At 34.4% G+C, this 25576-nt stretch overlaps 1 protein-coding gene across 3 annotated transcripts; it reads right to left on the bottom strand.

The window, feature by feature from the left end:
- Positions 1 to 5120: 5120 nt before the first annotated feature.
- On the bottom strand, positions 5121 to 25576 carry LOC145618612 (uncharacterized). Of its 3 annotated transcripts, none has more exons than XR_014107954.1 (28): positions 25340 to 25576; positions 25019 to 25226; positions 24806 to 24930; positions 21359 to 21475; positions 21087 to 21242; positions 20123 to 20778; positions 16936 to 17057; positions 16372 to 16463; positions 15998 to 16214; positions 14749 to 14809; positions 13158 to 13306; positions 12975 to 13045; positions 12721 to 12894; positions 12531 to 12602; positions 10497 to 10601; positions 10328 to 10417; positions 8890 to 8965; positions 8708 to 8804; positions 8509 to 8578; positions 8132 to 8311; positions 7931 to 8053; positions 7759 to 7842; positions 7471 to 7655; positions 7238 to 7376; positions 7093 to 7152; positions 6730 to 6831; positions 6243 to 6487; positions 5121 to 5485 (listed from the first exon to the last, which is right to left on the bottom strand). XR_014107954.1 is itself a non-coding variant. In XM_081673389.1 (28 exons), the coding sequence occupies exons 1-27, from the start codon at positions 25415 to 25417 to the stop codon at positions 6374 to 6376; spliced, it is 3723 nt and encodes a 1240-aa protein (XP_081529515.1). In that variant the 5' UTR covers positions 25418 to 25576; the 3' UTR covers positions 5121 to 5485; positions 6369 to 6373. The 3 variants fall into 3 exon arrangements, 2 of the variants coding, with proteins under 2 accessions (XP_081529515.1, XP_081529514.1); XM_081673389.1 differs by having other exon boundaries at positions 6369 to 6487; XM_081673388.1 differs by lacking the exon at positions 5121 to 5485 and having other exon boundaries at positions 5670 to 6487.

Raw genomic sequence — 25576 nt, 5'->3', positions numbered from 1 at the left:
ACTGAACTGAATTGAACTGAACTCAGCTGAACTGAACTGAACTGAACAGAACATAACTTAAATGAATATTTTATAAGAGAAGGAAATTAGGAGCTGAACTGAAGTGAACCGAACTGAATTGAGTTGAACTGAACTGAATTTCAACGTAAGAGAACATGCCCTTAGTCCCAAAAAGAATGACTCATTTGCATTAAAACACCCACCAATTTGCAACAATATTTGTGCAAAATTAGCTTCCCCATATAAAAATTGGATTTCCATGTAATTTTATTACTTTCTCTCTCTATTTTTTTACAAACCCCATGTAAATTTATATTTTCAATATAATTTTACTTCTTTTTATTTAACTTTCTTAATACTCGCGTAATCAACCCAAATGGGTCATTCTTTTGGGGACGAAGGGAGTATTATTTTAAGTAATATACTAATCCATAATCTGACGCCTCGGGGCGTTTTTTAGCAAAATCCATATTATATAAGAAATATATTAAATATATAATCTAAGAAAAATATATTTCAAATACGAAAAGTTGATAAGTGGTACACTTAGATCGACACAAATTTTAGGCAATTTAATTAACTTAAATAAAATAAGAGGTAAGTGTAATAATTTGAGTATTAAAAAATTGTGAAAGAAAAATAATAGGGTTAATAGTTTATTAAAAAGTAATTAATGAGTGTGAGAGGAAAAAAATAATTTAAAACGTAGTTGTAGGTTTGGGTGGGAATTATAAAAGGAGAAAAATATAATATTAAAACGATTTTTCTAACATGTGCCCATGAGCACACATAAAGAAAACAGATTCCTAATGAATGTTTGATAATGATGAGAAATATCTACAAACTTAAAAAGGACAAGACTAATACAAGTATATCATTTGTAAAATAATAAAGTTTTCATTATTTTTCCTTTATTAAAAAACTAGGTTAAATCCCGTGCCATGCACGGTAAATTCAAGAGTTAATACTTATCATTAGTTTAACGCGCACTATTATTTAATTATAAAAAAATTGTACCTAATTGCAAAATAGGATGAAAGTTTTGTAATTACAAAAAACAACTATCACACTAAAGAAAACATAGAGAATAATATATGTACGACTAATAAAAATAACTATGAATTACATTACAAAGTTATAGATAGAAAACTATTATTGCATAATATTTATAAGAAAAATAATATCTTTGTTTGAATGTGTACAAATGGAATAATATTGTATAGTTTGTATTAAAAACTTCTCTAAGAAGTTTTGGCCAAAAAATAAAAACTTTTAGAGGGAAAATTTTTAACCATGAGATGACATGTATCATTTCTGGTTTCGCCTTTAGTATAAAGTTATAGATAGATAGATTTACCACATTTTTCCAAATATTGCTTAATCCATTTGCCGCCTAACTTTCACAAAAGAATGTAATATTGAATAGTTTGCCCCCCTAATTTTACAGAGAAATGACATAAAAATTTAAAATAAAAAAATTGTTGCTAGCTTATTTCATCCTCCTAATTAAAGCATATGTATTATTCCATCATTTATTCTTGCACACAATAAATATTGCAAAATATTTTGTGTTTCGGGTAAAAACAATGGGACCTTGCCGAAGGTCCTGTGAAGTGGCTGAAGACTGACTCGGTCCAAAGAATGTTGGGCCGAGGGTTTCCTGCATAGCAAACACACGTAAACTGGCCTCAGGGGTTGTGCCGAGGAAGACCCCTCCGATGCCAAAGTCAAACAGTGTCTGAGAGAGAAAGCTATTCAAGAGAATTAATTGCTTGAGGCTATATGTGAATGAATGCATTAAAACAAAATTTGTATTTCTACAATTTAATCAATATGTTGTAAGTCCATAACTTATTATCTCACTACTTATTTTTGTAAAAAAAATCACGACACTCAATTTAAGTAATATTATCTCACTACTTATTTTTTAAAAAAAAAAAAATCACGACACTCAACTTAAGTAATGTCGTATAACATATGAATATATGATCATTTTCAATTCACATAATTATTGCATATTTTTCTTTAATTTTAGAAAGTATGGTCCTAAGCTCATACCTATTTCTGCTTTTGATAAACTTCCATCTTCCTCTTTTTTTCTTTTTTTTTTTTTTTTTTTTTTTTTGGAAAGATACTTCCATCATTTGTAAAAATGACCCATGAAAATCTCAGTCGCGTGGGCTCTCTTCAATAACTACTGGGTTAAAAGGTTGAAAATTTGTGCAGAAATTATTTTCATCCGCTCTCTTCAATGACTACTGGGTTAAAAGGTTAAAAATTTGTGCAGAAATTATTTTCATAAAACCATAATCCAACAATAAGGCTCTTATGCATCTTCCAATCTTCCATGATGCTGAACTACCACTCTACCAGTCTATCAAAAAATATTTACAGCGTTTTTCATATTAAGTATAGGCGTTTTCTCGACACTAGCTTTTGAGTAACTTTTAGGTAGCTGTTAGTGGTTTAACCAAGTCAAATAGTGGTTGGGTAGCATTTATGTATTTACTCCCATCCGTTTACCAGAGAGAATTATTTGGATAATCAGTTCTTCAACCTCAGTTATCAACTTTACAAAATTCAATTGGTCATCAATTGAAACCAAATAATGCCATATATCAAATAATTGTTGCATACTATTGATTCTTTTTATTTAGAACAAACTATTTTTTATACTCAATAAAAAGATACTTTATAAATCAAGCTATATAAAAAAAGGTTTTAATCAAACTTGTCCCCAAGTTAAAACTTAGGCATAAACCATAAAGAAGGGCAGAAATTTGAATGAATAGCATCACCTCCATAAACAGTTTCAAACTCTTTATTTGTCATGTTAAAAAGTCCCATATCATCTGTGAAGTAAATACAATTGCGTTTGCAATTATAATTATTATTGTGTGCTGCACAAATAGGAATAGAAGTATTATTCCCCAAAAACAATGCAACATCACCCAAGTCATTGACCTGTACCCATTTATGTGCGTCAAAGTTGAACCTATACACATTAAAATGTAATGTACGATAATCCACACGATCATCCTCAACTCCGTCAAAATCTTCTTTGTGTCTGCTTACCATGAGAAGATCACCAAATGCATCCAACAAGTATGCTTGTTTGATTAACCGGTAAGGGTCGGATGGAGTAGCCGAATACCACATAATCGTGGCAAGCTCCGAGGTTTGAAGTGCACTCATGTCACAATATCCAATCTCTCCATCCGGATAAGAATAGTAATTTTCGACCCCAACGCACGACATCCGACACACATCCTTGTAAGTTGGCTGTACTAAAAATCGAAGTCCATGCTATGTCACTTGGCCTTGCATAGTAAGCTATTGGACCTGGGAAGGCACCAGGTAATGATATAACAATATAATGCTCTATCTCTTTATCGGATTCAATGACAATCATCTTGCTCACATAACACTGCCGTGTCCAAACAGAGTCATTTTCTCCATCATAGTCGTTGGACATGGTTATTTGAGGGGGTAGAGGAACACGAGCTTTGGTTAGCGGGTTAAACATATATATCTCTAGGTTAAGATCAAGCGTGACAATCCAACCACACGACGAACCCCAACATCTAGCACCATAAGTTTCAGGGAGCTTCAAGCCTTCAACTGGTAACACCTTTGGTTATTAGGACAATATATTTTCCTAAGATGATAATGTTTCGAGTTTTCTTGTGTCGTGTTTTCGGGTAGCATCAACCATGGCATCGTCGAAGGCCAAGTTTTTTTATCAGCCTTAAGAGAAGTAGACGAAGTCTTGGACAGAATCTAGTTTTAATACTATTTCTGCAAGGATAATATCAATGGGTAAATCACTCCAATCAGCCATGTTGAGTAATAGGGTTACGAAAAATTATAAAAGGATGATAAAATATGAAAGCAATTATAGATATGCTGAGATTAGGGCTACGGCAAATTAAACTTTGTTCTTATTTTTATTTTATGATGATATCATAACTTCATATGCATATTTATAGTTTTATAGAAGCTCACAAATTAAACGATTGTGTAGGAAGGAAACCTATAAACAAATTCAAATGCATTACGTAGACATACCAAGTTTCAGGTTTAGAATGCTGAAAAATCATCAATCAATCAATCATCAATCAATAACTATATATATACTAAAAGACACACCGGGAATGACACGTGTCATTATCTGGTGAGTTCTTTAGATTTTTCTTTTTAATAAAAAAAATACCTATTTAGGAAATAAAACTTATACAAAAATAAAAGATTAGAAAAGAATTAATGTATTCTTCTAAATATATATTGATACCATAATTTGTGACATATGTAGTGTTACGTACTACTTTACCATTAATAAAACAAGAATTTTTAAAAAGATTTTTGTACTTAATTATATATGAAAAGCTTGCAAGAAAGATTTGAAAAAGTATTTAAAGTTGGTTGATTATGAAAAAAAATACTACATAAGATAGAATGAGTAACAGTGTGCAAAAAAGAAATTTATTTACAAGTAAAATAATATTGTTAAGGGCTTGTTTGGTATCATTTTTGGTTTTCAGTTTTCTGTTTTTTTTTTTTTTTTGAAAACCAAAAACAGGAAACAAGAAAAAGATGTTTCCACTTTTCTGTTGTCAGTTTTCAAAATTATCATGATTTTAATAAGTCTATATAATTTTTGTTTCATTATGTGACATATATAATACACTTTTAAAAAACAAAAAACAAAAAAACAGAAAACCACAACGATGCCAAACGAACCCTAAGATATTCATTTGGTTAAAAAGAAGAAAATGATATAAATTTGTTGGTGAAATATATATGAATATACATACATATGTATTTTAAAATATTTATTTTACAAATAATAGACTTTCATAATAAACTCATTTTACAAATTAATAATTTAGTCAAATTTATTTTTTTATAATTGAATATAACATTAATTAAATAAATAGTTATTAAAAGTTACCGTGCATGGCACGAGACCTAATCTAGTTTATTTAAATAGCTCAACCCGAATAATCCGATCGAACCTGATTGCCACCCCTTTTATGTGTCAACTAATGTGGAACAAAAAGAGTGGTTTTCTTCTGCTTAAAACATAAATTAAAACCAGAAAATACATACAAACTACAATGTTTAGCAGCAGAACCACTTTATTAATTTAGCAGCAGAACATAATAGATAAACCCACATTCTTACTTGTAAGGTTCAAGTGTTAGATCCATATTCTTTCTCAAAAACATTATAACCCTAAAAGCCACCTCCTATTGCCGAAGGTAAAATAAGGAACTCGACTTTTACCATTACTCTTAGCTCCATCAAAAAACTACAAACCCGTCTAGACCTTCAGATGGTAGATGGAGCATTTAGAAATTCGCATAATACAAGGAGCAACCAAAGCAATTTCACCTAATGAGTGATGCGCTTTGGCTATCGCACAAGAAAGACTGCGCAGCAAGCCAACTGCAGAATTCCCATATGTAGCTTGGAAGTAATGATACTGGATAGCAAGCAACTAAAATTAGAACAAAGTGCAAACATTTAGAACAAGGATATAAAACAGGGCCAAGATTAGCAGAAAATCATAATTTACATCAATCAGTATAACCCACTTCATCATTGCATATCCCCACAGCATATATATGCTTAATTCGTCCATTTTGCAACTACAGAACTAGATTAGATGCCCTGTAACTTCATAGATATGATTATAAATAAATCAAGTATTCCATTGAACTATCTTTTAAGTAACCTCGGTATCTGAGTACATAATTTACACTTCATACAACTGATTACAAGTGCCACTGAACCACAGTTAACCGCACAGCAACACTACAATTGGTTACAAGTGCCACTAAACCACGGTTTACCGCACAGCAGCAGTAATGATATATGATGATGAGAAATGGTTATGCCGTTACTGTACAAACAAAATGCAAGATTCGCTTATTAAAATTGCTCAGGATAGTATATACAGCAAATAGGTGTAGCTTTTGAAGCCAAAAAATTGCTGGGGGATAGAGAAGGGAACCCTATAAGTTGCAACTGCTATACATTTGGCCGGAAAGGGAGGGTGGGAGGGGAAATCTGGCTAAATATGATACAAAGAGGATACAAGAGGCTTTGGTGCAAGGACCTTTTGGGATGGGAGTAGCCACCATGTCAGTCTCATTTGAACAGGGAACAGATGACGGGAAAATTTTAAGTGGCTGCTTATCTAAATTACGGATCTTCATCTTAATATATAAGACAAATACCTCTTCTATATGAAATAGCTCAGGAGTTTCTCTTCCTTGATCCACCTTCACCATATAATTCATTCCATTGCAGGAGCTAAGCTCAGCTAAATTAAGGATCTTCATCTCACTATATAAGACAAATACCTCGTCTACATGAAATAGCTTAGGGAGCTTCTTTTCCTTGATCCTCCTTCACCATATAAGTCATTCCACTGCATGAGCTCATTCATGTTGGTGGACTCTGCTGAGAAGCTTGCACATACCTACATTCCATCACAATAGTTATCAGTAAAAGTAACAAAAATGACGGATCATATAATGACATCACAAATACAATAAATAACTATATAAAGCCATCAGCAGTCCCACATTGCGACGTTATCAGCAACAATCTCAATAAACATATAACTATGACAAATGTACATGACATCGGCTACTACTAAAATGTATTTTTATTGAAGCTGTTAATAATTGTAACTGACTCAAAGCAGAGTGGACAGATTACCTGTTCTTGAGCATATTTAAAGTCGCTCATGTTTAAAGGACGGACATCTTCACCACTGTATAATACAGGTGATCTGCTCTCAGCTAAAGCTAAAGCTTTTTCCTGCAAAAAGAGCAACCATAAAAATCAACAAACATCACACATATTTTAAAATACATTGTTAGGCTATATATAAATATCTTCAATTGTCTGATTGTCTCAATAATTTCAAAAAACTCAATACTCTCTTGATCACTCTGCCAAATAGTATCAAGGATACCGGGTCAAAGATTATTGCAACGAAAAATCATAGGGTGACTGGATATCCACACAACAGTTATAGATAAAATTAGTGATTCTGATGCTAAGAGAAAACGACAATACCTTCTTCTCTGTCTCCAATATCTCTCGGATGGGACAATAGGCCGCAGTTACACAAAGATTCTGACCAAACAATGAAAAACCAAAATCACTACAAGTTTCAAACATAAGGCATAACACAGAGCAAATAAAGGTATACAATCAAAACCTTCAGGTCACTTCCAGAATATCCATCAGTCATATTCGCAACCACAGCCAGATCAACGTCAGGTGCCAACTCTTCTTTAGCTAAAATTACACTCAAAATCTTTTGCCTGTTAGGTGCATCTGGCAAGCCAATCATCAATCTGCCACAAGAACAAATACCAGACGCATCATTTTACCACTTAATTATTCTTTTTAGTTAAGTTACTGTATAAAAAAGTGAAGTAAGAAAAAGACCTCCGGGGAAGCCTTCTGATAACAGCTTCATCCAGGTCAAAAGGCCTATTTGTCGCTGCAAGCACCAATACACGTTCTCTATCCTTCGTACGCAAACCATCCCAATTCACCATAAACTCATTCTTCATCTTTCTCATAGCTTCATGCTCACCTGGATTTTCACGTCTTCCTAACATGCTATCAACCTAAAGCAACCATTTGATAAAATAAGCAAACAAAAAATCAGGGAACACATAGGGAGGGGAATTCCCCTTTCATCCATTTAACACAACAAACATCTCAACCAACCTCGTCAACAAAAATGACGCTGGGAGCTATCTTACTAGCTAGTGAGAACACTGCTTTGACATATTTCTCTCCTTCACCGAACCACTATCAGAAAAACAGGTTAACATATCAATATCGTAAAGCAAAATTAGGCATAAAAAGTGCAGGCAAATAAATAATATTAAGAATATACCTTTGAAGTGATGCTCGACATCGATATGTTGATAAAATTTGCACCAGCCTCTGTAGCAACAGCTTTTGCAAGCATAGTTTTTCCAGTACCAGGGGGGCCAAACAGCAATATTCCCTTGCAAGGCTGAAGTAGAACAGTGACTTGATTTTAGGAGACAGAATATAAAGAATTTGAAAACACAAATATTGTTAAGTAGCAAACCTTTGTCAATTGTCCTTTGGAGAATAGCTCTGGTCTTTGAAGAGGTAACATCACTAGTTCCTTTAATGTATCCTTCACATTTTCCAAAGCCCCAATATCATCAAAAGTAACTCCAATTTCACTAGCTGGAATAACATCCGTCAGAAGCTTCTTTTCAAATTCATTCTCAGTAACTACATCCTGAAAAACAAACAAACTGGTTCAAGTCTGATTAACTGAAAAAGAAATAAATATGCAAAACCATCTTTTGGTAGGTTCATTCACATGTATCTCAGCGAATGAACCTTCCAAGGAGGTTCAGATCTCTCGTCGAATCATTCTCAAAACATTCTTTTGCCAGGATTCAACAGAAAAGGAAAGAGGTGCATATCAGATACCTTCAATGACTTCTTGGTACTCTTGGTTTCGTTTTGAACACCATGCAAAATATTAAGCCCGTGCCTAATACTGCAAAAAGGAATTCAATATTTCACAAAGAGGATATTGATGATTTTAGACATGTAAAACAACTGATTTTTAACCCTCTCTTACATAAGAGGGGGGGAAGGGGGAGTTTGCAAGTCATAATATAACAACCTTTCGCTAGAAATAACGAGTTTCGAATCATTTACAGAAGGTTCGGCACTATGCATGAAGTGACGAGTTAACGCCCAACCAATTACTTTGTCTGCGTCTAAAAATTCAGAAGAACAAATGTAAGACAAAACTTGTCATCTAAATAACCAAGACATAATTATAATCATGATCAAGAGACTAACTTTCATTAGAAAGTGCTTGATCCTTAATCGATAGTGTCTCAATATCATGACAGTCAATTCCAGTGCGGTTCAGTACCTATATTACACAAAACCACAATAATTAGTTAAACAAGCCTAGCCTAATTTAGAATACCATGCCAACTAACACGGGAAACAATTACTAATATGGAGTGAGTTGGGACGAGCAACAAGAAGCTGTAAGCTTAAATAGCTATTTATAATAGGAAATTTTGTCAAAAAAAGCCATTTATAATAACCATTTTGTTGGAAAAAACCTTATAAAAAATTTTTGGCAAGGAGAAACCAGATTGTAAAATATTTTTGTTGAAGACAACCAAAGATCTCTAATCACTCAATTAACCACTAATTTTCCCTTAATTCTTCTAATTACTCATAACTCTCATCAACTATTTAATAATTAGGTTGATATATAAATTAAAAAAAAAAAAAAAAACAAAACAAACACCACCCTCGCCACCACTAGTCGGCCACCCTCTCCTTCTCCCCCTCCCATGGAAGCAGCCCCCTCTCCCATCCCTGCCGGCGTCCAACTCGCCGGCCGAACCCTACCTCCGATTTCCTAAACGCAGCTAAAGCATGATCCAACAACATGAAGACTCATTGCCAAATCCAAACTGGGTTTACCTAATTACCTTCAACCGCACATCTCGATATCTAACAATTTCCACGCTTAAATTGCAAAATCTAAGCCTTAATCGGGACATCCTCAGAAGCAATAGTATCGCTAGCAAGCTTCAAAAGAAATGGGCCTACAACAAGGGAAGATTCATCTAAATTGAGTGGGATTTTTTGTGGGTCGGATTTTTTGTGGGTTTAATGGAGGAGAGAGAAAGTGTTGGTGGTGGAGTTTTAGCAGAGCATGGCATTTTTTTGGGGTAGAAATGGAGCAGAGAGAAAGAGAGGATGAAATTGAAAGGAGGTAGATGAAGATTGAAGAGCTTTGGGTTTGAATTGCTGGGTCAGAGCGGGGTCGCCGGCGGGGCAGAGAGGGGCTGATGGGTTCGGTTCGGCGGGGGTGAGGGGTTCTAGGCAGCGGCTGGGGATGGGGAGGGGGCTGCCGCCATGGGAGGGGGCTGCCACCATGAGAGGGGGCTGCCTGGTGGTGATGACTTGGTGAGGATGGTTTTTGTTTTTTTTTTGAAAAAAAAATAATTTAGCAATTAGCTTAATTATTAAACAGTTGGTGAGAGTTATGAGTAATTAGAATAATTAAGGTGAAATTAGTGGTTAATTGAGCGATTAAAGATCCCAGGTTGTGTTCAACAAAAATATTTTACAAACTGGCTTCTCCTTGCCAAAAATTTTTTATAAGGTTTTTTCCAACAAAGTAGATGTTATAAATGGTTTTTTCTGACAAAATTTCCTTTATAATAAAAAGCATTGGTTCATACAAACTAACACACTAGTCATGACTTACAGATCGTATGCTAACAATGTTTGACTGTGCTTTTAGAGTTTCCATGTCACGCTCCAACTTCTGCTTCCAATCTAGTAGAAGATTCTCATCCTATAACAAAACAGAAAGGTTATGATTGTATAAACTAAGGTAAATCCAAAGAAGCCATGAAAAGTAAATATCAATCAACCTGAGGCATCTGTATGGTGACTCTGTTTGTGAAAAGACGGGTTAGTTGTTTCATTATCTTGGATGTGTCCTTGTTGTTTCGATCGCTTAGCCGACCAAAATTGTCCTGAATCAAAAGAGATAATTACCCTTAGTAACGTGTTCAATTTCACTCACTCACTCTCTCTCTCTCTCTCTCTCTCACACACACACACAGAGACACATACACAGAGAGAAAGAGAGAGAAAAACATAGCAAGAAATTGAGCTAAGAAATTTTCCAGCATGAAGCCAAGAAAATCTCTTTACTAAAAGCATGTGCTAAAGTCCTGCATCCTAAACCTTTAAAAAGATCATTAGGAACACTGCTATTCCAGAAAAATTTCTAAGTTTTTCAAACATACTAAAACACTAAGATAAAATGTCAGTGAAAGATCACCTAAAGCTGAACAATAAAAAAAGCATACTCCTTTAAACAATTTTCCTCCAACGTGCTTTTCAAGAAATTAAAAAAGCAAAATAAATAAATAAATAAAAAGCACCAACAAAATCTTAATTGTACAGAATTCAGCCATATTAGCTGTTATATTTTACATATGTTAGGTTTTTGTTCGTGTTCAAAAATTCATCATGTAACCATTAATTTTTCAAATATGCCCCATGTCACCACATACCCAATACTTAGCTTTCGAAAAATATCACAACATAGCTGAATCAACAAACAAAGATGAATCAATAAACAAAAACTTACCTGTTAAAATCCTTGCAATAAAATTAAGTTTAACTTTACATATTGAAAAAGTAATTTTATTCAAAAGGTACCCCTAAGGTCTTTAAATATAGTACACAAAGTTCCCACTAATTTTCAAAAACTCACCATGTACTCACTGAGTTTTCAAAAAAACAATGACATTCCAACCTAATTAATCTCTCAATCCCACCACCACTCTCTCCCTTAAATATATTCCACCAAATCAATTGATAGAGAACAAGGGAAAAGGATGAAATAAAGAGGGCAATAGGGTATTTTGGCTGTTCGTGAGAAATCCTTGAGTTAATGTGTGTTATAGGGGGAAACAGGATAGGATTCTATGACTAGATATGAGAGGAGGAGGCATATAAGGTACTGCAAGATAATTCAGTTATTAGTGTCTTGAGGAAGAAGATAGGTGCATTAGATACAGTAAAACTATAAATAAGAGAACATCAGTAAGAGATTGGCATAATAAAATATTGTATAAGCAATTAGGGTTAGCATGTAATTCCTGTTTATAATCAATCAATCTCCTCTTCGGTTAATTCTTGCATTGCCTCTCTAAACTCATTTCATAGTTTCAAAGCATTATTGGTATTCAATTCAAATTATAAACCTTCAGGGACCCTATGAATTTTAAAAACAATGTACCAATGCATTTTTATTAAACCTGAGGGCCTTGAGGGGCAACCAGTAAAATTAATCAACAACATACATTAACTCTTCTCTTATCAGTTCGGCAGTTTGTACAGTAGAAAGTAAACCTATATCATTTTCTTCAAAAAAATCAGGTAATTCAGGAGATAACACAAAAACATGTAAAAAAATATATATATATACCAACCGTCACAATTTAAATTGTTTTTCCATGCTTGTATTGCCTATTGGCAAAAATAGCGGAGTCAAGGGTCAATCTGAGCATGTGACGGTCAAGGCAGGCACAAGCGCATTCGACGACGAGATTTATCTGTTTTAGGGTTTAGTGAATTTATCTGCCCCTTTAGGGGTGTTATAAACATGTGGCGGGACTATATCTATAAGAACGTATAACAACACACAAAATCTGAACAAGGAGGCAAAAATGGGTTACAAGAATATGTGGTACACCAGTGTATATCTGGAATGGAGAGATCCAGACATGAAAATGGAAAACACAGGATGAAGATCTGGAGTCAAACAATCAAAGAAAGAATTTTAACTATACCAAAAACCTAAACACGAAGGACTTCCATTACAAAACCACGCACCAATGTTGTATAAAAAATAGATAATAATCAATAAGCAAAGGTTTTGATGGGCATACCGGAAAAGCAAGATCAAGCAAAGCTGTGTGGTTGCTGCCAAATTTTGTAAATAACAATCCACCTGGATGAGACTGCAAAAACATTTGCGTTTCACAAAAGGAAATGTCATAAAATTAACAAATGTCTAATAGAGACTGAACATCAAAAAGGTGTTTAGAACAGACTAAGATACATAAAATGACAGCATACCTTCTCTTTCCGACTGTCTGCTTGAGTGTGGGAGGCAATCACAACCAAGTTATCCGGCAGATTTTCAAGCTTGCTTTTAAGTTCCACATATGCCTCAGGATTCCCTGCCATGCACTTCTCCATATCTTTCAAAAACAGAATCACAGGGCCATCTTTACATTCATCTTTTGCAATCTACAAAGAGAAATCAACAAGTTACAAAATGACAAGGGAAAAAAAAAAAAAAGCACCTGCATTACAAAAACTATATTCACCTCAAAAATTTCATTCACTGCAAGTCTGTCAGCATCATCACCACCCGAATTTTCCAAGCATAACGAATCAGCTAAAAGTAAAACAATAAACCATCATTAAGCCAACGAAATAGAGAAAACCAAATGTGAATGCAGACAATTTTAAATGAAAATGCAATAGAAGAGTGTCACAAAGAAAATCACCTTGACAAAAGAAACCATGATCAGTTTCACAACGGCCTCCAAGATTGTTACCTTCAGGAACAGATTTATCAAATCTGACACCAATTTTGGAAGACTGGTTATCCTTAAAGACAAGGACAACCTTTCCTCGGTTACCATATGAAGGTCCCCTGCAAACACAAACAAAAAAGTAGAAGAAAATCAACCAATAAAATACCAGACAGTGGAAAATTCAGGCATAAACAATTACATCCGGAAGCGAAAACCACCACTAACTACATGCATATTAGTCATGTCATTGCAATGGCAAAAATGATTCGACTTGTAACATAAAGCAATTTGATGATAAATGAGAAATTATATATCACCTCTGTTTCACAATATCCGCATTGCTTTGACTACATTTTTTAGTTATTACATTAAAGATAATTATTACTACATCATATATTGCTGGATTGGTTTCAATTTATCTATTCAAAACAAAATATTTACAAGGCCTAAATTAAAGCCTCCTTTCTCCCATATAAATTCATTTACTCATAATTTAATCAACCAACCATCACTAGCACCTTTTCGTATTCACATTTAACCAGCCATTGACATACCCCCACTATCTTGTATTTCACATTTACCTTCAATCAAACAAACCCACTTTTTCATTTTTAATTTTTACCTTTCAACAAAACCACACCATCAACATTTTAAACCAAGTTCCTTAAAAACAAGTGCAAAAGGTAAATGTGACTATTCTTAGGGAGAAAAAGGAATATATGTGTATTGGTAAACATTAAAGTCAAAACAGTGCATTTGTTGTCAAACAGATGATGTATATATGACAACTAGAAAACACTTATGGTAGCAACCCCCGTGGCACAATCCAAATACCTCCCCAAACATCATACTCAGAAGACAAAGAAGGTCAAGGCGTGCGCTTTCTGCACCTTCTGGAATGCACTACGCCTGGGAAGGTAAGGCTTTGCGCCTTGACTCGCCTGGTGCCAACTATTTAATTTTAAGGACATCATAATTTAAACTGAAAGATAAACTACTGAAGAAATTGACATTTCGGTGAATTCAAACGCCAAGACTGTAGCATTAACAGCAGAATGTAATGGGAAGGCTGGTGATGATGTTGCTAGAAGTATCAATGAATGGTACCATCAAACTGAAAACGGTACATGATTTTTTTAAAAAAAAATAAAAAGCTCAGAGCACAAGCAAGTTTTTCTACAGTAGTCAGAGTGCTCAAAAGGCAGATACACTAAACATGTTTCAACTTTGGTATGTATTGAATCATTGGCAACTACATTATCAATTTCCAATAAAATTAAATCATGGTGCAGCAACTCTCTCTCACTGTGACCTCAAATTTTTGTATAGTTGAAAGACATCATGAAATGCAATCAAAACAAGGGCTCTAGAAGATACAGTGCAATGAGTAAACATCAATAAGAATTCAGACCAAAAAAAAGGGAAAAAAAAAAAAGAAAAAAGAAATCAACATGGGCTTCAATAAGAATTCAGACCAAAAAAAAGGGAAAAAAAAAAAAAAGAAAAAAGAAATCAACATGGGCTTAATATAATAAAGTGACTCCAATTGGTTTGGACATACCTCAATGGCAATAAAGGTGGAACCCCAGAAGGCATTGGACCTAAAAATTTTACTCTATCACCTGCACATGACAAAAAATTTATAAATAAGATTCTTAGACTACGAGGCAAGACAAGAAATTACAACATATGGTACCAGTCTAAATGAAAAAAGGCAATTCAATTCCTCATTGTATTTGCATGGCTTAGAAACAGAAAAATAATTTCCAATAAGTAAAAATCATTTTTACTTGGCAAATAAACAAGTCTAACCAGGCAAAATAAATTCAATTTAAGTAAAAATCAGGTGTAGAGAACAAAGCCTCCTACAATTTTTTTCTGGAATTCATATGATTAATACCAATATTTAAAAACGTGAATGAATAAAAACATAGCTTTTGCTTAAATCATTTGAATTGTCAAATTGTACTTATCAAAAACAAATTTATTACTGTAGAGTATGTCATATTGTGCTAGAATAAAGTCATCCACAGTAAGTTATAAATTTCATACAATTGTGTAATTAATGATACAAAGGAGAGGGTTAGTTAAGCTTTTACACAACATTGGATTCATTTAGACAAACAAAAAAATAAAATATAAATGGGATCATAATCAAGGATTAGCCATTGCAGAGGGACATCCTCCATAAAAGCTTTTTAATGTTCACATTGAAATAAAGATAAAAAAATAAAAATAAAAAAAAACCCCCCCTCCTTTCCATATTCGACCAAATCACTAACCCTTCTATGTTCTATCCATCCCACTTCCCCACCCTTCCAACAGATGCCAGCCACCACCTCGGCTCTGATTTGAGTCCTTGACAACGGTGCACTTGAGTACTTAATAAGTATAAAGGGAGAGTGATTCACTATTTGAGTTTTATTAGTCTATTATCAAACTACTACACCAACAAACAATTCATATCCACAAGGACATGGGGCTTTGCAGGTGGTAAACAGATTCAGCCACAAATAACAACACTTTTCAGCCTCAAGGCCCTCAACAATAGAAGCTTAACAAAGCCAAGTACAGAGCTGGACAGGTTGTAGATTAGAGTGTTGAAGCTAGTGTCTCTGTGGGGTCAGGTTTTCAATAAAAACCGTCTATATGTGTGAACCAGCCGAAAACAGATATATATGAAAAAAATGTACAGGGAAATCAAGAGCAAATATCTTACATAATCAACGTGTAAGAACCAGTCTACATCAAATAGAATGATATCTTGGTAAAGAAAGAAACATCAAGACAATAAAAGGTGAAGTACACACCTTCTTTGAAAATGTACTTTCTAGAAGATGCAGTCGATACTTCTTGCTTTGGGAGTCGCTGAGCTGCAACAGCAGGTCCAGTAATCTCCGCCTCAACACTTGACGCTTGTTTCTTTTGTCGTAGAGAAGCCACAACTGATGAGCGTTTTGCATGAACACTAGATTTCTCAGGCCTAGAGTGTTCTTTAGAAGTATCAGCTTCCTTTGCAGTTGGTCCCTGTGACAGTGAAAATCTTAGTTTTTGATACCTATCCTCCCCCAAGGAAGGAAATTATAGATTTAAAATTTAAAAAAAAAAAAAGGCATCGCCAAACTACCATGGTACAAAATCCTTAAATTGTAAGGAAAAAAAGAAACGGCAGCCAAAAGCTCACCCCAGGCAGAAGAAGACTATCAACAACAAGAAGTCTTGCACCAAAATGCTTAGCTAGTGCCTTAGCTAAAGTTTCCTGATATATCTCTGAACCTGAAATGTATAACTCGGACATTAATGACACCAGAGTATAAAGATATTCACATAGAAAAAATCAGCAACTATGTTCAAAAGCAGCTTCAGAATTTTTTACGAAGTAGCTTTTAATAGGAATATTATCACACGCACATACAATTCTCATTAATGATACAAGAGTATGAAATACAGACAAGAAATTGCAACTGTGTTCAATAGCAGTTTCAGAATAAAATAACCAACTTAAAACAGGAAATCTTATCATCACACATAACAATTCTCATTATCTAATATAAAAATAAAAAAATAAAATAAAATAAAAAAACCAAAATAACCTAATTAATGCTATTTGCAACTCAATCAGCTTCCTTCCCAGAAGATCCTTTTTAATATCAGTTTCAAAAATTAGGAAATACACGTATATAATCATTTGCATTTACTCGAACGAAAGAAGTTTGTGAGCAAGTGTTTTAAAAATAAGTTACAGTACCTGCAGGTCCAGATAAAAGTACCCTGGGGCACACAGTGGGAAGCTCTGACGCATACTTCAGCATTTTGCTACACTTCAAGGGTATGTATGCAGCAGCAATCAATACATTTTTAGTAGTCTCGCTGTTTCAGAATAAAATATTATAAGAACTTAATGTAGACATGTACCAGTTTTCATGCTCACAAAATAATTGCCAATTGACTATGAAGGGAGTGAAAAATGCATAACATCAAGAATCCAAGATACAGTAAGTGCTAGAAAAGAGAGTACTAGGAATGAGGTAAGAAAAAAAACAACATAGATATACAAGCACAGCAACAGGACATGATGTTCCCAGTTTGGATAATCACTTATCTCACACTTCATGCACATACATACAAAAAGAATGAGACCAAACTGATAAACAAAAAATGTAAGAAAGCCTGCACTAACAGTGGTAGGCCAAATCATACTACATAAGACTTCTTGACATACATTAAATCATATTCATAGCACATATGCATTGGGATGGGATCACATTAGAAAATTACTTATAATATGCACATAGTAAGGATTAGAATATAATTTTCTAACTGAACAGTACCTACAACTTATGTTAAATAGAGAAGTAGGGGGGGAAAAAAAACTTTTAATCAGCCACATTGTCATGCCATTGTACTACACTGCCACCTTTTTCTCCATAGCAAACACCACACTACTGCCTAAAATACGAGTCAATTTTTTCATTCACCGCCTAGATCACCACATAAAGCACAAACCAATTCATATTTAGTAAAATAAATCAATTGATGAACAGATGTTGAATTTCGATCATACACTTGCAACCTCAGATCTAGATCCTCTTAAAAGGTTTGAAAGAACAAGCAAGTCACAATCAAGATACGGAGAAATTAATGAACCACTTCATCTCATAGTTAAAGCCATCATGAGGAAAAAAGAGAATAAGATCCTATCATTAAATCTCAAATGGTGCTAAAGCCTAGACCAATTGTGATAAAGATATTGTAAAAGCAATCCAAACACCCGCTATAGCTGTCATCTTCAATGATCACAACCATCTAGTTGTTGTCAAGGATCAGTAAGATTCATAAAATCCAAGCAACGGCAAATGAATGAGGCTAGCAAGTCCTTTGACCATTGATCTTTGTTGGCTAGTTTTGAGTGTGTGATAGGTAATTATGGTGGTGAGCATGGGATGAGGCAAAGTGAAAATTTGACAAGACAAAGGAACAACGCAAATTAAAAGACTAGAGAGAGGGGGAACAAGAAAAAGCAGGGGGAAAACAAAAATACATGACAAGGGTTTCTAGGAGTTAGACCCTGTTCACTTCACTTTAAAAAAATAATATTCAGTACAGTAAAAATAATTTTAGTTCAGTAAAAATAAGTTCAGTTCAGCAGAAATAAGTTCAGTTAAGTAAAATTAATTTCAGTTCAGTAAAAATCAGCTAACTTAAATAAGAAATATAATACGAAATCTATAAAAATAATTTCAGTTAAGCAGAACTAATTTCAGTTTTGTAAAATAAATTTCACTTCAGTAAAAAATATTTTAGTTCAGCAAAAATAATTTCAGTTCGGCAAAAATAAGGTGAAGTGAACAGGACCTTTGTATTATATACTCCTGGATCATGGTACTCCATATCCAATATACTTGAGTTATTTTGCTTAAAACCTTGTGTATTTTGCTAAAATTGCTAAAATAATATGTTATTTACTTACTTCAACATCATGCATAAAAAAAAATGCATTTATAAAAATAATATGAACTTATTTAAAAAATAACATATATATAAATTGAAATAAAAAAGGTTTACATCAAAATAACATGAATTTTACAAATCTGGAATACAGGGAAAGGATCAATGTTGAGAAAAAAAAAAAAAAAAAAAAAAAACAACAACAACAACATGAACATATAGTTATTTTAAAATAACATACATATAAATTGAAATAACAAGAAGTTCATATTACAATAACATAAATTTTATAAACCTTGGCATACATGCCAGAAATAGCATAGAATTTGCACTCTTGAGCACACCTTTAGTCCTTTACCATTTACAAAAAACAATTGATTTGGCTAATTTGACAATTTACGAATCTCGGCACACTTATTAAGTTAATCACAATACAGTGTGTGCTTGTGTGTATTATGTGATTTCTCCATCATGAAATAAGTGCAACATTTCTTAGTTTTGGACCATGGGTCTCCTTCATGCCTATCCCATGGCCCACTAAATAGAATTTATTAGAGAAAAATGAAGTAGTATATATACATAAATCATCAAATGTGTATGTGAATGTATATCAACATAGACAAAAAACCCAAACACACTCATGAACAAGTGTATGTGTGGATTTTCTCAAACACACAGGTATACATGTGCAAGCATACATGCACGTGAATGTATGTAGTAAGTATATAAGCAGTATATATGTATAAGATACACAGTTATAGCATATACCATGTTATATTTGTACACATGAGTAACAAAAAATTATAACAATAACAATTTGATTGAACAATACACTGACCAGTACACTATGTTACCCCGGACACAAATATAAGAAAAGAATATGATATCCATGTGCCTATCACATCATGGCTAAAAAGTTTTAGACATCAATACCTTTATTAAAGAGTTGGACAATGGAGCCAACACCCAAGTACACGCATTCGTGAGATAATAACTGATTTTCCAAAAAAAAAAAAAAACAAAAAAAGAAAAAAAAAATTGCAAAGACTTCCCAATTAAATTGTTTGCAACATTAATCATATATAAGACTAATAAGAGCATATGTACTGATCCAAACCCCCCAACTATCAGCTTATATCACGTAACTCTCCTATTTCCCTCTCGTTTATATATATACCGACCTACGTGCATGGATTAACTCCCGTTGGGAATGAGAAATCCAACCAGGGGAAATTCCCATGTTAAACAGGACACTAACCACTGAGGTATCCTTCTCTGCCCAAAAAGAATCACTCCTTTCACAAAACACACTAATGACACAGTGTCTAAGCATATAATATGAAGTTTACAAGCATCAAAGAAGAAGACAGCACACAAAACAAGAGAAGATTAAAAAACAGTTCTCTTCATAACTCAAACAGCAGATCTGGAGATCCTTAACGAGAGAAAAACAAATGGAATGCAAAGCAAACTGTAAAGTCACTAACCTCAGATAATATGGGAAATTATCCAAGGATACATCAATATCACCAGCAGTAATAATAGCCTTCCGCAAAGTGTCTTTAAATGCTTGACGCCTGGTTGAAACAAAAGTTGGACGATCAAGATCCTTCAATAAATCCCTTATTTGCCTTTGCTCAGCCAATAATTTCGAGAGGCCGCTACTAAAATCAAAATCAGAGGTAGACGACCTAGCAAGCAGCTGCAAGAACGGCCTCAGTTCATTATTCGATCCAGCAACTGGTCCTTCTTCCGTGTCCAAGCCAGTATCCTTTAACGCATCATTAATATTCATATTCTCATCAGACACAGGACCCACTTCCTTCTGATTTAGGGAGGCACCACGATAGTCCTGATGTTCCAAGCTATCAGTCATGTCAACGTCACATATACCATTATCTGATGCCCCAGAAAGTGAACCCATGGCGGAGTCCTCATCATTGCCTTTTGAGGGAGGAAGACGTGAAAGGCGTTTGCTATTTGACAACGAAGCCAGTACTCCAGCAGCAGCAGATGAAGACGAATCTCTTCCTTTTGCTTTTGTATCGTTTCCCGTAGCTGGAGCACTCTGGGCTTCTAATATGGCCAATGACGATGGTAAGCCAGGAGCAGCAAAAGTGTCCTCAGAGAGTTGCTGGAAAATCTGTAATTTTATTAAGGAAACTGGCTATGCAACAAGCACTCAACCCACTCCCTCAGTTTCAGCAAGACATCAATTGCTGAAGGTTAAAGCATATACCAAAAGAGAAAAAGGCAACCACGAAGTAGATTACCCACACCTAAACCCATAATATGCTGTTATGACTTACGAAAAAAAAGTATCAGTTTCACAGACACACAAACAACAACAATAAGAAATACAAGTAACAATATATAAAACCACATCCAAAGAAAAAAAAAGGGGGGCTTGCCATGTAAACAAAAGATGAAAATATTATTCCAGAAGGATACGTAAGCATATCTCCCAGTCCCAGCAGAGCCGAAAATCAACTCATCACCGCCAGTTACAGTAAGAGGTGAGGAACTCTTGCAATGGACCTTCCCATTTAGTTGCACAGCTCCTTTTCCTCCTGTAATTTCTAGTCTGATGATAGAGGAACTCCCTCGCTAAAATTTAAGAAATATAATGAGTTAGAAATCAAAACATGAAACAAAATGTCACTCCTTCACTCCACTCTGTATTAGCATATAAATAGACTAATAAGTGTTCAAAATGCCCATACCTCTATGCGCTGAAGTTTGCATAATATTTTACTAACAGTAGGATCTTTCAACCAGAGGTCACATTGACGGCCATGACCAACAGTGAATTGAGAACCACGAATAAACTCGTGAGGATTCTGAGTAAACAAAATAGCCAGAACAAATAATCAATAATACTGCTACTGGAAGGACAAGGAACATTACGATTAGAAACATATTTGGTTAATCAGAAATTCTCTGTTAGGGTGAGAGGCTAGCTTTAAAAGCTCGAATATGACAAAAACATCAATTTTCCAGCAAGTACTCACAAAAAACTAAAAACGGCTAAAGATGTTGATACACCCTACCTAAGCCATAAAAACCAAGGAAAAAAGAAATTTATTTCAAATCATTTACTCAACATTTCCTAGGTCAAAACTAATACCAAAAAAGATTCTCAAATTCTAATCATCCAAACTACACCACACTGACACATTTCATGGGACAGCAAGTTGAGTCTACTAAAAAATCTTTTATTAGCAGGAACAGCCTTGATTTAAATCCATGGTCCAACTATACAATGGAAGTGCATTATGAAGTGAACTAGTAAAAAGTGGATACTGAAGGGATAACCAACAATGAGATTTATAGCATAAGACATTAGGATACCAATTATAACAAAAAGAAAGAAGCAAAATGCTTGCCAGTAACCACTTCCTATTTGCAAGATATATTTTCTCATAAAATTACCACTTTGCATCTACCCCCCAAATTCGTGAAACGTGTCTCCTTAGGAAACTACCTGAGAACTATGAACATATTGCTGAACAACCTTAATGGCCAAAGGGGAACTTTCTTAATATCATAATTAAAAATAAAATAAAATAAACTCTAAAAAGAACGCAGTTGTGTACATTTATCAAAAGCATTATTCAATTGTCCAAATCCCTAAAACAAACCCATAACATCTATCATCTTTCCAAGTCATAGAAATACAAATAACGGGCTTGTAATACAACCGTTTAACTTTTACACTATTTATATGCTCTACTTTGACTAGCTTTAATTATTTACAACTATAAATAGTCATGTGGGATCTTTTTAGATTCATTTATACTATTTTAATACCTAATGTTTATAAATTTACACATTAATAATTAAAGATATTAATGCATTGGCAAGCGTGAAAAGAGAAGTGCTACAAATTAAAAAAAGCAGTAAAAGTATAAACTATATATCACCATTATTTAAATGCCTCTAATGAAGATCCCAACCAAAGCTAAGTAATACTTCCTCCATTTTTTATTAGTTGACACGTTTGATTTTGGCACACAAATTAAGGAAAGATGAGAAGGAAAGTGAAAATACAAAACTACCCCTATAAAGTTATGACCCACCCACCACTTTTGCCTAGAGCCTACCCATATCTTGAATATCTTTCGAATCTGGAAACTTACCAAACAATTAGCAATCCCACCACCACCACCATCACTCAACCCCACCAATCCATCATCACCATTAATTTGCAACAACTTAACCCATCTTCTTATTTTTTTCACAAACAAACAACTCTCATAATGGGAAGATTAAAAATTAAATCTTAATTTTCTGTCTTCAATGGAGGTTTCTCCAGCGATGTCGGCATCAGCTTTCATTTCTTTAGTGAATTCATGATGTCTAATTCAATGGTGTTTGGTCAGCGACGGGAATGACTGAGTGAACAACTTATTAATTTGAATTGTTGATGTTGTGAGGGAGGAGAGAGAAACTCATGTCTGGTGTCCGCCCGTGGTGGTGGCTGTGAGGGAGGAGGGACTCTAAAATGCAACTCCCATGGCGGTGGATGTGACTCATGTGAGGAGACAAACTACTGAGATAGTGGGTTATGGAGGAGAGAGGAGAAAAGAAGGTAAGGGCAATATTGACATTTAATTATAAAAGTTACCTAAAATAAAAATGTGTCAACTAAAAAGAAATTTCTCAAAAAGGAATACGTGTCAACTAATAAATACGGAGGTAGTATGAAGCACTTGCCTACCCTTGGACTAAGGATTACCAATAAAAAGCTTTGCAATTCAGAATTTTCCAAATAGAGCCACAATGGCATAAGAGACATATTCTCATAAAATTCCAAAAGAATGACGTAGATTTTTTATAGCCAACCTTAAAGCAGGAGGATTCTAAAATACTACATTTTTAAGTGACTACACAAAAAAAAAAAAACTACTATTTGTTCCGTAAGATATTTTACACTTTCCACATATGTCCATTCTTTCTCATTCTTCACCCTTATTAGGTAAATTTTTGGTTGATGAATTGCTGCACTTCCCTTGCCCTAGAAAGGGAACCGCTATCTGTCCACCACATGCTACCCCACTCTGAACACTATTTCTTAATATTATTAATTTGTGTGCAAATAATAACAATAAAGAACATTTAGGAGCATAGGTAGTACTCCGTATAAATTACATAAGTATTTGGCAATCACAAAAGTTTTATACCCAAACTCGATTAAGGCCAATACTAGAAATGGTAAGAATGAAAAATAAATAATTATTTAAATCAACAAATTGCACAATAAAAGACAATAATGATACTAATACATAGGTTTCATTGAACCTCGATTTAATATAATAAGTAGCTTCTAGGCATTGCTATTTTCCTTCAATATAAGGAAACAATGACACATACCCCTTGGATGAAAAGTAACACAACGGTTCAACAGCAAATATTACTATAATAACACAAATCAAAAAGTCACGAAAAGTAAACTATTCCTTCTATAGAGGCTCTTTATGCAATTTACATGCTTATCCAACATACATAGAGCATTTTATTCATTTTCCTTGTTGATAAGGAGTGGATCAGGATGTACATAGTCCAATTCTCACAAAAAGTTCAAGATCTTGATAACATTTAAATTCAAATTTTTGCAACAATGATTTAAGCTATTATGACGGATAGCTAAACATATATTTTAATATATCAACAAAAATTCCTTAGTAAATTTAAGCTTCAACAAATACAAACCCATTATTGGCTTCACATGCTACGATAATCGATAAGCCACGAACTCATAACGTCCAACAATAACCATAGTAAAATGAGTTCGTTCGGAATGTTTAAATAAGCAACCACAGAAACAAATCAAACAATACAACTGTCAACCCCAGAACTCATTTCAAAAAGTAATTCAAGACGTCCATTTGCCACCAACAAATCCCATAATTGGCTTCACCCGTTACAGTAAGCCATAAATCGATCCAATTCGACAAAAACCACACTTACCACATTAACAGATTTTTGATTCAAAATGATTAGATTGACACACCAACAACAAAGACGATGCAACCACCAACCCCAAAACTCAATTCATAACTATAACTCAAAACATTCATATGCCACCGCAAAAACCACAACAAAGAATGAGACTTTATTTTCTTGTACGGCAAAACCCCAGCAAAAGAACAATCCTTTACAACACTAACCTCGGAAAACTGCGAAATGAGCTGCCCCCAAGCGGCGGGCTCGGTTCGAACATTCTTCTTTAGACGTTGCCGCTTGACACCCGTCTTTGTTTCTTTCTCATCCACCACCGCATCCTCAATACCCCCTAAAGAAAACCCACAAATTGAAATTAAACCCAAGAAAACCAATTCAATCAACAAAATCAAAACATGCAAATCAACTAAAATCCTTACCTTTGACTTGAACAGCAGGAGATTTCTCATTAAAGTTCAAATCTGAGGGTTTATCGGAACCGGCAACCGGCAGATCAGCGGATCCAACCTCAGGTGGATCCCGCGATTCAGACCCCAATTGATTACCCGCCGCCGCGGTAGTCGTCACCTCCTCAACTGGCAGCTGCGAAACAGACTTATCCTCCGTCGACGATGACGCTTCCGAATCCTTAACCATCAATCAATCAAATCAAACCAATCAATTGATCAAATCCAAATCAAAATCAAAAAATCAAAAACCCTAATTTTCGAATTTTTGAACCGAATTAAAAAAAATCAAACCTTGGAACGTTTGGAAGCAGGAAGAGGGGAATCGAGAGGACGTTTGGAAGAAGAAGAACTCCGGCGAGTTTCCACCATGATTAGGGTTACGAAGGTGATTTCTCTCTCCTCTTGATTTTCGTCGTCTTCTTCTTCCTCTGATCTGAAGGATTTGGTTTTTAGAGAGAGAAAGAGATGGCGAATTAAGAGAGAGAGAGAGATGAAAACAGTTGCGGAAGATCAGTTGAAGAGCTTGTT

The sequence above is a fragment of the Chenopodium album genome, chromosome 26, assembly GCF_948465745.1.
Source record: "Chenopodium album chromosome 26, dcCheAlbu1.1, whole genome shotgun sequence".
Taxonomy (NCBI): Eukaryota; Viridiplantae; Streptophyta; class Magnoliopsida; order Caryophyllales; family Amaranthaceae; genus Chenopodium; species Chenopodium album.
This window is presented reverse-complemented; position numbering and strand designations above follow the sequence as displayed.

Coding starts and splice junctions, on each gene's coding strand:
- LOC145618612 (XM_081673389.1), bottom strand. CDS start 25,417: ATGGTGGAAACTCGCCGGAGTTCTTCTTCTTCCAAACGTCCTCTCGAT. Junction 8,966..10,327: donor ACATTGTTAGCATACGATCT/GTAAGTCATGAC, acceptor TGTGTAATATAG/GTACTGAACCGCACTGGAAT. Junction 6,488..6,729: donor TTAAATATGCTCAAGAACAG/GTAATCTGTCCA, acceptor GATGGAATGTAG/GTATGTGCAAGCTTCTCAGC.